We start from the raw sequence: 14,928 nt of genomic DNA, 5'->3' as shown, positions 1-14,928 counted from the left end.
GCTCTGGCTGGCTGCAGCTCAGCGTTAGGTAGTGGGTTCGATTAATACCTTGCAGATAGCAGAAGGCCTGTGCGCTCTATATGTGTGATGTCATCTAAGCATTAGGGCTTTAAGTACTTATTGAGAGCCATGTTTAGGACAATGCTAAGCCGAGGCTCAAGTTGAAGCCAGCGCTTCTGATCGTGCTAAGCACAACTTTCGCGACCACACTGCATGTAGACCGTGATTTGGAGTTTTTGAAACCGAACCATCCGACTTAAAACCGTGTCATGATTCAGTCTAAACCGAAACTCCCACCTAAAACCGTGCTTTTGACCATGCAGAAGCCAATGTTTTCATTGAAAAGTGAAAACTACAGCCGGAGCTTCGACTTAAAACTGGGCTTCGGACACTGCGAAGCCGAAGCGTTATTGAAAAGAGCTATGCTTTTGACGACATTAAACACAATCTCCCACTAAAGGTATTTCACTCTGGGTAGACGAAGATCCCGTTTAGCACCAAGCATGCCGAAGCCAAACATTTAACTTAAAGCGAGAATTTTTATCATTCTAAGCCAGAGCTGCCACTGGAAACCGTGCTTCGGACTATTCAAAGCCGAAGCTCTCCAAAGTGGTCAGTCCATGTTCTTGATCGTACTGAAGCCTAACCTCCTAGTGAGAAAATTAACCATACTAAACCGAACACCCACCTAAGAACGTGCTTTTGAGCATGCTAAAATCAAAACTATCACTGAAACCCATAATTTTGATCATGATAAACCGGAACTCCCACCGAAACAATGCTACGGACAGTGCAGCGCCGATGCTGCATTGAAAACCACTTTTGAACATATTTAGGGCAAAGCTCGCAGTGAAAACATTTGAGCACGCTAAGCCGAATCTCCCTCTAGAGACGGCAGTTTTGAAGGGCAAGATAAACCATGCAAAGTTAAGGACAAAATATGCACAAGTTCTTTAAAAGCAATTTCCCAGAATTAAATTTTTTCTAGCATAAAAATTTGCTCTTCGCAGGAGGTGACCCTATCACAGAAGCAACTCTTTACTGACATCTTTAGAGATGGCAAGAGGGCTCTACCTTTGCCCCTGTGCTCCCTCGGAGTAAAAAGAAAGGAAGTTTGCGCAACCTTCTGTTTCGCTAACGGTGCCTTCGGCGTCGAAACGCGGAACTGCGCAAATACTTGAATTCGAAACTATGGAGACATGGACACATGTTTTCAATTTGGCGGGACGTGAGACATTCGCGGCCTGGATGGAGATACGCTAAGCTCGTTGCATAAATTGCGTCTGTACATCCGCTGAAGTGTGAACGCGTGCAATCTTTCAGACCCGGAGGTATACAACAACCTAGTATTTTCTTCTTAGTTCAGCTTACTAGTGTAATCTAACATCCGTCGCAACACTCTTGGCTGGAAGGAAGTTGCTCTAATGCTCTCTTTCAGTAATTGTTGCTCAGCGTTGGAAAGCGGACATACACGAGTGCGTTGTAATTTGAAGTGTAGAATGTCGACATGCGTATAGAGGGGCAGAGGCTGTAGCTGTGGGGTTCGGAAGGAAGTTGCCATAGTTCTTTCGCAAATACGGTCCTTGCTCTGAAGTGAGCCCGGTCGGTACAGATAATCGTTTGCAACTGCATAAACAGCGTTGCTACTGTTTTCGATTCAGAGTGAAAGTGTCGGCGCCTGTACAATAGTTTAGCGCTGTGTCATCATCCTCGAAAAGAAGGAAGTTGCCCTAACGCCCTCTTTCGCCAACGTTTCCTCCTCTTTCAAATACAGAACTGAAAACGTGTACTGCAATGCAAGCTGCGAGTCATTAGGCAGAGGTCACATGTTTTCAGTTCAGGACGCGTTAAAAAAAAAAGGCTTGCGACTCACTGGGCTGAAAAGAACATGCCACAATGCCCTCTTACGCAAGCGGTGCCTCTGAATTGAATTGCGGAACTGGTGTGCGCACAAGCATTGAAAGTCAACGGCGGAGATTGTGGCTTTCATAGATTATGAAAAAGGCATTTGATTCAGTAGAGACACGAGCAGTCATGGGGGCATCGCGTAATCAAGTTTAGTACAGGAGGTGCACGGGAATATCTTGGGAAATGTCTACAGAGATTCCACAGCTACCATGGTTCTCCACAAGAAAATGGAAACCTATCAAGCGACGGAGAAGTGATCGACACCCACATTGCCCACAATGAACATTTCTTCCTTTTTTGTCTTCCCTTTGGAATGGATCTTTGGAAGCTCCCCGTCGTAAGCAAACGGAGAGCTTGAAGCACCTCTTGCGTCGTGGTGCCACCGGTCCGAAGGCAACCGATGGTGTCCTCCAATTTAGCGCAGAGCCACCGCACAGTGTCCTTTGAGAGCCTGAAGTGCCCGTGGAACTCTCGCCGAGGCTGCTCGAGAGACTTCAAAAGTGCGACAATAGGAGCAGTCATCGTCGCTTGTGAGCGGCCACGGTGAACCGTGTTCAGCCTAAGAGTGGACGAGCCTGTACATTATCGGCGTGACGGCATTCTCGAGAGGAAAGTAGTGAAACGTGTGCTTATCTTTATCGGGCGACCACCTCTGTCACCAACGTCTGTCATATTTATTTTCTTTTTCGACCATTTTCTCAACGAGTATGCCTCGAGTTTTTGCACGCACGTCTCGTGTGCGGATCTAAAGAGACGCATACATCGACGCGCCTTCTTCGTTATTTGCTCTCCGACCGAAGACAGCTGGCTGGAAGCGTGTCAGAATCACACGGTCGTCTTCACCGCACCTCACAAGAGCAGTGCATGGCAGCTTCCGGGGCACATTCGTGAGTTGACACTGCGCTGTTTGTGTGTCTTGAACCTACCCGTTTTATTGCGTTTTTGTGTTTATCGAGCATGACTTTCCCACAATGACCCGTCAGATAGATTTTCTTTAAACGTCGCTGTCAGGTATTCGCGACCACAATGAAAGGCCGTTATGGTACGTTTATCTGGATCTATTTTATTATGCTTTTCCTATAGCAACTACTTGGGTGTGAGAGACGCCACATTAGAGAAGTCGCTGCTAAGCATGAGTGGGTGGGATCGAATGGCGGCCGCATTTCGCTGGGAGCGAAATGCAGAAAGAAAAAAAAAAAACACCCGTTTACTTAGGTTTGGGTGCACGTTAAGAAACTTCTGGTGGTTAAAATAAATCTGGAGTCCCCCACTATCATGTGCTTCATAATCAGATTGTAGTTTTGGCACGTAAAGCCCCGTGATATGAATGAGAGAGCTCCACAATAAAATTGACCACGTGGTGTTCTTTAACGTGTACCTGAATCTAAGCACAGGAATGTTTCTTTTTTTTTCTGTTGTCAAACTTAGCCATTATTAAATCTGAAATATGAATGACATCGTCATATTCAACCACAATGTCGAATTCTTTAACGGTGACATATTGAGCCAATTACTGAGGCCGTAGCAGCCCTATGGGCCAATCAGAGCTGACAATATGGCGGAATTTGACAATGTCCGGAACTGCGGTCCAGACTGTCACCCCAACGTGGGAACGACAGGAAGTGTGTGGATTTGCGTGAATTCCATCTTTCTTTTGGAACGACTTCGTTTATTTTGCAAATCGATAATACAATGCAATGATTACGCAGGCGCGCAGATATTAATTGCTCTGTTGTATTTAGAAAAAATACGAGCACTAGGGCATTTAGAAATGTAGAGCGCAATAAATAACGGCACGAGAACGTTTGAAGCCACAAGTACGAATAAAAGACAAATCAATGTACTACCAGTGATTTTCATGGTAGCCGAATGATCGTAGCGCCAGAGTTCTCTCGTGTAATATTTTGCACAAATCTATTTGTGCGAAACAGTGCTGTAGTAGACACTCCATCAGTCTCATGACGTTGCTTTGCGTTGTGATGTCGTCATTTTCGTCCACGTCATTGTCGACGGCTGAATGACGTAGTCGGTCATCGACAGTGTCGTCACCCTGCCAAGTGTCGGTGTTCCTGGTGGTACTCGAAGCCTTCTTTCGAACGGTCCTCTACACAATGTTTGGGTGGCCCCGTGAAAGCCATCCACAGGAAAACGCCAACACAGTTTTGGCGAGTTTGTAATGCAGCCTTTTGTAAACCATAGCGCGAACTAGATGCAGACGGTGAGTAAAGTTACGAAACTTGCAAACTGTAGCAATTATGCATAAAACACTAAACTTGCAAAGGAAGAGATTAAACCAACTTGTAAGAACTAACTTATTGCAAAACTGTGCAAGGTTACGAATGTGAATTCTCTTGTGCATAGTGGTTATGAGAAAAGCCACTCATGTGCGTCTTTTTATTGTGCTGAAGGAGTGGTGAGTTGTTTTTCGCTGTAATCTAACAGTAAAATTGGACAAGCCAACTGTTGCATAAAGGACGGCTTAAGAGAAAGTTGATACAGTGGGAAAAATAAAAAGAAAAGAAACTTCGCTCTACACCTTTAAGACGTCTGCTTGTCAACCTTGATAGTTGCAGAATTGTACAAAGTAATAACCGTCCTACGCGTGAGGTTATTGACGCTGAAGCCTCCAAAGAACTGGGTGATACGAGTGTGAGCTTTGCATTCACTGCGCTCAGAGAGAGAGAGAGAGAGAGAGAGAGAGAGAGAGAGAGAGAGAGAGAGAGAGAGAGAGAAACTTTATTTGGTTCCTTCAAGGATTTAGCGTGTCGAGGTCTCGGTCGTCTTGGGGGCCGGCGACTTGGAGCCTCTTCCAGCAAGGGTAGGCCCCTATTCCAGGGCTCCACTGAGTCTAGCTACCTCACTAGCGTGCTGCACTAAGGCCCTTTGGGCCGTGAGCTCGCAGCTGGTAAGCCGACTCTCCCATTGCTCCGCACTCGGGTTATTGTGTTGGTGGAATGATTTATTGTGTTTACATTCCCATGTGACATGGTATAGTGTGGGTGTGGCCCCGCACCGTGGGCAGGTGTCGCTGTATTGTGTTGGGTACATTTTGTTTAGGATGCATATAAATTTGGGAAGGAGTTTGTCTGCAATCTGCGCCAACTCGTTGCTTCCTCCTGCGTTAGAGCTTTGTGCGGTGGGGGATATTTGGCTCTCGTCCCTCTGTATAAGTTTAAGATTTCTGTGTATCCTCCCTCACAAGCGTGTGGGTGATACTCCGGGGCGCGCGACTGCTCTGCTCGGAACGTGGTCTCTCGAGCTAGGCTGTCTGCCCTTTCGTTACCCTCTATGCCTGCGTGGGCCGGAATCCAAATTAACTTGTGCGTAACGTTCCTCTCGGCGAAGTTGGCTCCGCCAATAATTCTGAGGGTGGCTTTGTTAATCCTGCCCCTCGTGTAATTTCTGCACGCTTCCTTCGAGTCTGTTAAGATGTTTAGAGGCCTGCCTGTCCTATATCCTTCTACTGCCGCCAGCGCCACGGCAATTTCTTCGGCCTCCGCTGTGTCGGCTACCTTTGCCGTCGCACATGTGATCAGATTCCCGTCGCCGTCCACCACCACCGCCGTGGCCGTGCGCTTCCCTTCTCGTGGGTACGTAGCAGCATCCGTGTACACCGTGTTCTCTAGTAGCGCTAGTGTCTTTTCCACGTATTCGGCTCGCGCCTGCCTTCTGCTCTCGTGGAGGTTGGGGTCCATGTTCTTAGGTACTGGCCTAACGCTCATTGTTTTTCTTAAGCAGTCGGGCACGTCTGCGTATCTATCTACGTGTCCACTCGTGTCCCGTCCCAGCCTAGTCAGGAGCGCTCTCCCTGCAGGGGTGCTTTTGAGTCTGGCTTTTTGCGTTTCAAGCAGGGCTTCCGCCACTTCACTGAAAGTGTTGCTGATGCCCAGTTGGAGCAGTTTTCCGTTTGAAGTGTTTTTTGGCAGATGGAGAGCCATCTTGTATGCTTTCCTGATTATCGTGTCCGCCTGTTCCCTCTCTCCTTTGGTCATCGCGTGGTACGGTAGCGAGTAGATGACTCGGCTGACGACTAGGCTGCTGACGAGTTTGAGTGTGTCTTCTTCTTTCATGCCGTATCTTTTTTGGGAGACCCTGTTGATCACCCGGCCCACCTGCTCCGTCACTTTGCTCAGCAGGCTGATGGTGTGGCTGCATTTTCTGCTGCCCTGTAGCCACATGCCCAGGATTTTGATCATATTCTTTTCCGGGATGTTTTGACCATCAAGCGTTACTTCCAGCGTTGCTTGGGTGGGGTGTCTAGCTACTCTCAGTAATTAAGATTTTTCTGTGGAGCATACCAGTCCCCTCTCTCTGGTGTACTTTTCGACACAGCGCGCAGCCTGTTGTAGCTTCTCTTGTTTTTGTCCCAGTGAACCTTGCGTGACCCAAACCGTGACGTCGTCCGCGTACATCGCGTGTTGGATGCCTTGAATCTCGCCGAGTCGTTTTGCCAGGCCGATCATCGCCACATTAAATAGCACGGGTGATATCACGGAGCCTTGGCGTGTGCCTTTACACAGTGTGGAGAAGGTGTCGCTCCTCAACTCCCCCAGTCGTCAAGGACTTCCTAACCGACAGAACGGCGCTCAGGGAGAACGAACCCCGCATATTTGCTTATGTAGAAGGGCTTGTGGATTTTGTTTTGTTTTCTTGTGATTTCTCTTTGTGTTGTTACCTCTGGCTGGATCAATGTCTTTTTTCGCATAAGTTGTCTCAGTCACAAATGAACCACTCGGAGGACATCGCCGTTTGCATGTCTTTGTCAAACGTTTACTGGCTATACGCTGCGACTTTACGTGGCGGGGCTGTGTAGTTCGATTCCCGCGGTACCTCCCGAGGCTCCAGACCTAAATGAAATAAATTTAATTATGGAGTTTTACTTGCCAAAACAACTTTCTTTATGAGGCACGCCGTAGTGGGGAACTGCAGAAATTTGAACCACCTCGGGTTCTTTAACGTGCACCTAAATCTAAGTACACGGGTGTTTTCGCATTTCGCCCCCAGACCTCTTAATGTTTAGTGCGAGGGTTCTCTTCATTGCCCAGGGCATTGGAACTCTATGCATGACAGAGGAGAAAAGTCAGACTGTCGGTCGCAGAAAACGTGGCCACAGTATACTCTTGATTAAGCGTGTGCGTGTTTCTTTGCTGTGGGGGTCTATAGTTCTCGCTATGGTCTATATGAATCGGCAAAGGTAATAATTAAACTGGGTAGGGAGCATTACGTCAAGAAGTCAGCCTTCGCAAGCCAACTCTTTGCAAGGCCCCTCACCTATTCTCTCTTAAGGAATTGTGCAGAAACCATCGACGACGGTCGCTAAAGTAAGCGAATAGAACGAACGAACGAACGAACGAACGAACGAACGAACGAACGAACGAACGAACGAACGAACGAACGAACGAACGAACGAACGAACGAACGAACGAACGAACGAACGAACGAACGAACGAACGAACGAACGAACGAACGAACGAACGAACGAACGAACGAACGAACGAACGAACGAACGAACGAACGAACGAACGAACGAACGAACGAACGAACGAACGAACGAACGAACGAACGAACGAACGAACGAACGAACGAACGAACGAACGAACGAACGAACGAACGAACGAACGAACGAACGAACGAACGAACGAACGAACGAACGAACGAACGAACGAACGAACGAACGAACGAACGAACGAACGAACGAACGAACGAACGAACGAACGAACGAACGAACGAACGAACGAACGAACGAACGAACGAACGAACGAACGAACGAACGAACGAACGAACGAACGAACGAACGAACGAACGAACGAACGAACGAACGAACGAACGAACGAACGAACGAACGAACGAACGAACGAACGAACGAACGAACGAACGAACGAACGAACGAACGAACGAACGAACGAACGAACGAACGAACGAACGAACGAACGAACGAACGAACGAACGAACGAACGAACGAACGAACGAACGAACGAACGAACGAACGAACGAACGAACGAACGAACGAACGAACGAACGAACGAACGAACGAACGAACGAACGAACGAACGAACGAACGAACGAACGAACGAACGAACGAACGAACGAACGAACGAACGAACGAACGAACGAACGAACGAACGAACGAACGAACGAACGAACGAACGAACGAACGAACGAACGAACGAACGAACGAACGAACGAACGAACGAACGAACGAACGAACGAACGAACGAACGAACGAACGAACGAACGAACGAACGAACGAACGAACGAACGAACGAACGAACGAACGAAATGACGGACGGACAGTTTTCCTTGTCGAGTTCGACCAACGACGAACTCTGAAGACGAGCGAAGGAGGCAAAAGAAAGCTATTTGCTCTAAGAGTCGGCCCAGCACGTGACCCTGCACTCGGTGGGCTCGGCCCAATAGTCTTGGTTCCTGGCAGGCTTTAATCTACGAGCACCCGAACCATTGTTCGTCACTGGGCACATTTTTTCCCTATGTGCTTGCGCAACTTCGGTCGTTTATTGCAACGCATGCATTTATCGCCCTAGTTACAAAGTGTGAGCGTGGTAGCCGCGCACGTTGCTGCCGCGCACATTGTCCTTTCAGAAGAGCGTGCGCTCAGCGCGGGGGCGGAAGACACTAAAACCTACCGCGACAAAATCTCTTGCTGGGCAGCACTTTTTTTCTTGCCTTCAATTTCGCTACGTAACGCTCCTTCCCGGTTCTTCATTTCCTCAGTGGTTGTATGTTTCTCAAGAGCTCCAAAAAACGACGTTTGTTTCAGAGTCTTGCTTCAGCGTCTTTCGCGCGCACCGAAAGTAAACTTTTATTCTCGAAAGCAAAACTGCGTTTCTCTCTGACGGGAATAATCTGTCATTATTAATATCGCTGAAAGCAGCGGGGGTGTGTTTCTTCTTTGTTTGTTTCAATCTCGATGCTTCATCATCATCATCATCATCAGCCTGGTTGCGCCCACTGCAGGGCAAAGGCCTCTCCCATACTTCTCCAACAACCCCGGTCATGTACTAATTGTGGCCATGCCGTCCCTGCAAACTTCTTAATCTCATCCGCCCACCTAACTTTCTGCCGCCCCCTGCTACGCTTCCCTTCCCTTGGGATCCAGTCCGTAACCCTTAATGACCATCGGTTATCCTCCCTCCTCATTACATGTCCTGCCCATGCCCATTTCTTTTTCTTGATTTCAACTAAGATGTCATTAACTCGCGTTTGTTCCCTTACCCAATCTGCTCTTTTCTTATCCCTTAACGTTACACCTACCATTCTTCTTTCCATAGCTCGTTGCGTCGTCCTCAATTTGAGTAGAACGCTTTTCGTAAGCCGCCAGGTTTCTGCCCCGTAGGTGAGTACTGGTAAGACTCAGCTATTATACACTTTCCTCTTGAGGGATAATGGCAACCTGCTGTTCATGATCTGAGAATGCCTGCCAAACGCACCCCAGCCCATTCTTATTCTTCTGATTATTTCTGTCTCATGATCCGGATCTGCCGTCACTACCTGCCCTATATAGATGTATTCCCTTACTACTTCCAGTGCCTCGCTGCCTATTGTAAATTGCTCTTCTCTTCCGAGACTGTTAAACATTACTTTAGTTTTCTGCAGATTAATTTTTAAACCCACTCTTCTGCTTTGCCTCTCCAGGTCAGTGAGCATGCATTGCAATTGGTCCCCTGAGTTACTAAGCAAGGCAATATCATCAGCGAATCGCAAGTTACTAAGGTATTCTCCATCAACTTTTATCCCCAATTCTTCCCAATCCAGGTCTCTGAATACCTCCTGTAAACACGCTGTGAATAGTATTGGAGAGATCGTATCTCCCTGTCTGACGGCTTTCTTTATTGGGATTTTGTTGCTTTCTTTATGGAGGACTACGGTGGCTGTGGAGCCGCTATAGATATCTTTCAGTATTTTTACATACGGCTCGTCTACACCCTGATTCCGTAATGCCTCCATGACTGCTGAAGTTTCGACAGAATCAAACGCTTTCTCTTAATCAATGAAAGCTATATATAAGGGTTGGTTACATTGCGCACATTTCTCTATCACCTGATTGATAGTGTGAATATGATCTATTGTTGAGTAGCCTTTACGGAATCCTGCCTGGTACTTTGCTTGACAGAAGTCTAAGGTGTTCCTGATTCTATTTGCGATTACCTTAGTGAATAGTTTGTAGGCAACGGACAGTAAGCTGATCGGTCTATAATTTTTCAAGTCTTTGGTGTCCCCATTAGTCGGCCATAAATAAAACTTGAGCCTGTTGAAGTTCAAGGCCGTGTGCGCATCCAGGACAGTGATTTTCCACCGCGGCTTGCGGGCCAAGCCGCGGGCCATTGACATTATGAGGACATCTGTCACGTCGGACCAGGTGGAATTTAAGCCGCGAGGATGAGGCATGTTGCGGTTTGCCGCCACACTTACATGCTCTCTCGCGAGTTAATCGCCTTCTTGAACCCTCCGCGACCCCCACCCATTGCGTGTGTCCGCAGAGGACAGGCGTGAAATTTAAGTGTGCGTCTGTTCGACCGCACCGTGAAAGAAAGTCGTACCGGGGATTATATCTTTCCCATCTTGTTTAGTTGTATTAACGCGATAGCGTTAAGGAGCTCGTGTCGCAGAAAAGCTGGTGTCGTCGGCGGCGGTGTCGGCGTCCGCGGCGTTGACCGTGAGCGATAAATCACGGCAGGCACTTCATAAATAAAATGCAACTTCCAAGATGGGCTGGGTGGGAATCGAACCAGGGTCTCCGGAGTGTGAGACGGAGACGCTACCACTCAGCCACGAGTTCGATGCTTGAAAGCGGTACAAACGCGCTTCTAGTGAACGCGGTGTTGCCTTAAAAACGTGCCGTAGAAAGTTGTACTGCGGTGTATATCGGTAATTATGAGCACGTAACTTACAGAAGTCGCATTTACACGAGTAGCGAAGTACGTTTCCGCTACATTTCTTCTGCGCTTACCGCACACGCAGAGACATCTTGCGGCAAGCACAGAAGACCCCCTCCTCTCAATGTACGGCGCTGCCCCGACAGGTGGCGTGCCATGCGCGCATTGGGCCTTGCTGTGCGCGGACCGGTGCCAGGCGCGTTGCTGCCCCGACTCCCTCTCCCCTGACGACGCTTCGCCGTGCTCCCACGCGGGTTGCAGAATCAAGCGCCGTGCCTTTCTTTAGATTACTATCTATCTATCTCTCTGCCCTTGCCGATCACGACGTTTGGCTGGCGTAGATCGTTTCCCCCTCCGAGACACCGAGTTCTTTGGTTCGTTCCGTTTGCTCAGGCGCATATTTCGTTGCCGCGCCGAACGCTGCGTTGCTCGACGCTCTCCGTGTGATAGGTGGGCGCAAAGTCCGATGCGGGGCGCCTCGTAAGTGATCCCTGCGCCGTAGCGCTTTGTCTCACACCCCTTGGCGGGTCGATGGGAACGCTGTCGCGTTCCACTCTTGAAGGCGAAGCTTAAGCGTCCTCCCATTTTTTTCCTCTGCGTTGTTTCTTGCGTGATGCAATCCGTGAATGCGTGTTCACGAAGGTGTTCCTTCTACGTCGTTTCTGTTTGTTTTCTTTTCGTTGGTTGGCGTGCCTCGGTTAATGTGCTTGGAGTGCGCGTCGCTTTGTTGTTTCTCAGTTTGCAGCTACTTTTCGCGCCGTGTTTGTCTTATTCATTGCAACGTATTTGTTTCTGTTCCAACTTATGCCTGAAGCCTGGATCGCAGGCCCGACACCATATAAACTAACATTGCTGGGCGTCTTCTTGAGGCTCCTTGTAGTAGGTTTATTTTCTTGTTCACTTGCATTCCCTGTTTACACTTTGTATCATTTTCCTGAGATGTTGTTTTGTGTTATTGTTCATTTACTGTTCCCCCCGCCCCGAAAATTTCTGTTGTTTTTAAGCTTCTTTCATTCTTTATTTGCAGGAGTTGGGGAGCTGTGCTCCTAGCGGCGTTCCTCTTGCTGCTAGACTCGCCGGCAGAGGGCAGGAGACACGTAAGTTGCCGAAGGGCAGCCTCTTGACCTGTCCATCTATCTATCTACAACAGATACATGCCTTCAAGCGCATAAACTTTGGAGTAAAACAAATCATCCTTGATTACTTGCCCTTCCTCCACAGGGTTTGGCGTGTCTGCTCAATTGGTTCTTCGCCGAGTTAGATGGACTGATCCTGGAGACAAATAGTAAAATGGGCCGCTATGTTGTAGCGGTGCCTTTCCCGATGCTAATGTCTTATCGTGCTTGGTCAGTGGCCAGAGCATCGCTCCGCCCGCGTTACCAACGGGACCGGCCAGACGTGAGCGGTGCATGATAAGACTGGCATAGAATCGAGCGGTAGGCATCGCTACAAGATGGCGGCTCGGGGATTATACCGGATATGATGATATCAAAACGGGGCTGATCCCGGAGAGAGTGGGCCTCTTTGATTGGTCGTCCCGGACGGTCCATGCAGGACTGTGCGACACCCTGTATATATATATATATATATATATATATATATATATATATATATATATATATATATATATATATATATATATATATATATATATATATATATATATATATATATATATATATTGACACGTCTACTTATCTTTATCGGGCGACCACGTTTCGCCGCCTAACAAATGTAATCGCACAGCGCGGGACGCGCCTGCATGTACCCGAAGTTTCTGGAAAGTTATCGATGCTTCTACCCGGCTGTCTGTTGTCGCCGAACCTTATGTTATCTGATTTCATCGCGTGACGCAAATGGTGTAGAACTTTGTGGAAGGCACGCGGGTCCCAACGATTAGTCTGGAAGGTTCGATGACTGCTGTATAAAAGCCGACGCGCTGGACCCGCTGATCAGATTTTCGACGATCGCCGACTGCGTTCGCCGCTATCGTTGTGCTTTAAGTGTAGCCTGTCTTTGTGGGCACAGGTTCGCCAAATAAAAGCTAGTTTTATCTTTCACAATATTGCTACCGTGTTTTTTAACGTCACTACCACGTGACACTATGGTGTTGGCCTGCTAAGCACGAGGTGCGGGATCGAATCCTGGCCATGGCGGCCGCATTTTGATAGAGGCGAAATGCGAAAACACCCGTGTACTTAGATTTAGGTGCACGTTAAAGAACCCCAGATGGTCTAAATTTCTGAAGTCCCGCGTGTATCGTATAATCAGAGCGTGGTCTTGACGTGGAAAACCCCATAATTTATTTGCATTAATTTTGCTGGTTTAAAAACTGCTTGATATAGAAAACTGCCTCGTCTGTGAAGAGAATGCTGCGTGCCGTGCCGCCAAAGTGTTTTAGCGGGTCCTGGTATATTATGAGCCCATGGTCTCATTTATTAGCTCTGCGAGCCTACGAGCATTCTGAATGTTGTAATTGTGCTGCTACGCTTTCAAAGCTCTTCGGACGGGACGTTCAGAAAAACATTCGGTTTGGGTCATTTGGCTTTGTTGCAACTGATTTCTGGAGAAAGCGGGAGCTATTACCTTGCATATATATATCTTATACAATGGCATTCCAGGGACTTGAAATAAGCTGTTTTTTTTTTTAACAAGCCTTATCCAAGGTTTCTACGAGAATGTTCAGTCATCTGTTAATGGCAGCCTCCGTTCTTGGTTGTAGTCACAGGTATATGCCTACTGTTCTATGGAAAAATTGTATGACTGAAGCTTAATTGCCGTATATCTTCCGCATAATTAATCTTATCGTCTTCGTTTTCTTGCTCGGTACTTATCGTTGCTTTTCGTATTGTCCTTTTCTTTCTTCTTCTCCTCTGCTCATGACAATGTGACTGGTTTCAGAATTTTCTCTCTCTCTCTCTCTCTCTCTCTCTCTCTCTCTATATATATATATATATATATATATATATATATATATATATATATATATATATATATATATGATACGTTGAAGACCCGTTGAGTTCTCTTTTGCTGGATTCGCCACAGCGGTATGTTTCTGAGATCATAATCATTGTCATCATCATCATAATTAGTGGCGCAAGCTATTGCTGGGACTCTAATTCTTTTTAACTTTAAACAAAACTGCGCGCTTTCTTTTTGTCTGGTGTATCATACACACTGTGAATGTGCACGAATGAATGAAGTTGTGGACATATTAAAGAAGTAGAAGAACACTGAAAGGTCCGACGAGTTTTTCGGGTACTGCGCGAATATCCCTGCCTAGGCGTCGGCTATGAGCCCTTTAGCTCCGGCGGCTTCCTAGGCCTGCTGGACGGCACAGAGTTGGTCTTCGAGGGCAGAGAGCAAGAAAAAAAAAGAAACTGCTGGCTACAGGACTACATAACGGTACTGCACCTGCACAACACATACGCCGACAATCAACCAGTTGTGCACAGCGACTATTGGCGTAGAGCACGTGCAAACACATACCGAACAATATGTCTTATGGCAAGCGTAGAGTTTCCTACAAAAATTACTAGAGCTAACTGTGACGCTGTAGTGCCTACACGGGAGCTGCAAATGAGGTGGTTCAGCCAACATGAGGTGCCATTCTGCACGTTTTCAAATTCTGCAATGGCAGCTTTTTGAACCAATCAGAGAAGCCATAGCAGCCCTGCAGTCAATCACAACTTGCAAGATGGTGAATTTGATAGCATGGGCGGAATTCATCAGTGACCAGAGCAGCACCTGTGGGTAGCCACCCTAACATGGAGATGCTTGGCAGGGCATGGATTAGTCTCAACTTCGTTTTTCTCGCTTCGAACGGCTTTGTGACTTTTAAGTTAAACTGAACATGTTCACCAGAATATAGCTTTAAATATGCAAGGATTGGCAACGATTACGCTGGTGGGCAGAGACTATAACCGCCTTTTTGTGATTAGAAAACTTATATGAGTGCTTGGAAATTTAGAAAAACAAAGCATACTAAATAATGCTACAGCTATGTTTCAAGCCGAAAACACCAAGATCAGACAAATCCATGCATCAACGATTTTTCCCATGGTGCCTGAACGATCGCAGTGCCAAAGTTCGCTCTAGTTATTATTGTATGAAACTGTATGAT

At 47.3% G+C, this 14,928-nt stretch overlaps 2 protein-coding genes across 2 annotated transcripts in view; both read left to right on the top strand.

The window, feature by feature from the left end:
- The window catches only part of LOC135915258 (papilin-like), a 348,089-nt gene that overhangs the window by 123,145 nt on the left and 210,016 nt on the right, over positions 1-14,928 (top strand). The gene's annotated exons all lie outside the window — the stretch shown is intronic.
- The window catches only part of Ppn (proteoglycan-like sulfated glycoprotein papilin), an 88,344-nt gene continuing 84,636 nt past the window's right edge, over positions 11,221-14,928 (top strand). Inside the window, exons 1-2 of the mRNA XM_070521234.1 lie at positions 11,221-11,282; positions 11,830-11,899. Coding sequence (XP_070377335.1) covers positions 11,269-11,282; positions 11,830-11,899 — 84 coding nt within the window. The 5' untranslated portion in view covers positions 11,221-11,268. The remainder of the gene's footprint in view (positions 11,283-11,829; positions 11,900-14,928) is intronic.

Source organism: Dermacentor albipictus, chromosome 7 (assembly GCF_038994185.2).
Source record: "Dermacentor albipictus isolate Rhodes 1998 colony chromosome 7, USDA_Dalb.pri_finalv2, whole genome shotgun sequence".
NCBI classification, from domain to species: Eukaryota; Metazoa; Arthropoda; class Arachnida; order Ixodida; family Ixodidae; genus Dermacentor; species Dermacentor albipictus.
This window is presented reverse-complemented; position numbering and strand designations above follow the sequence as displayed.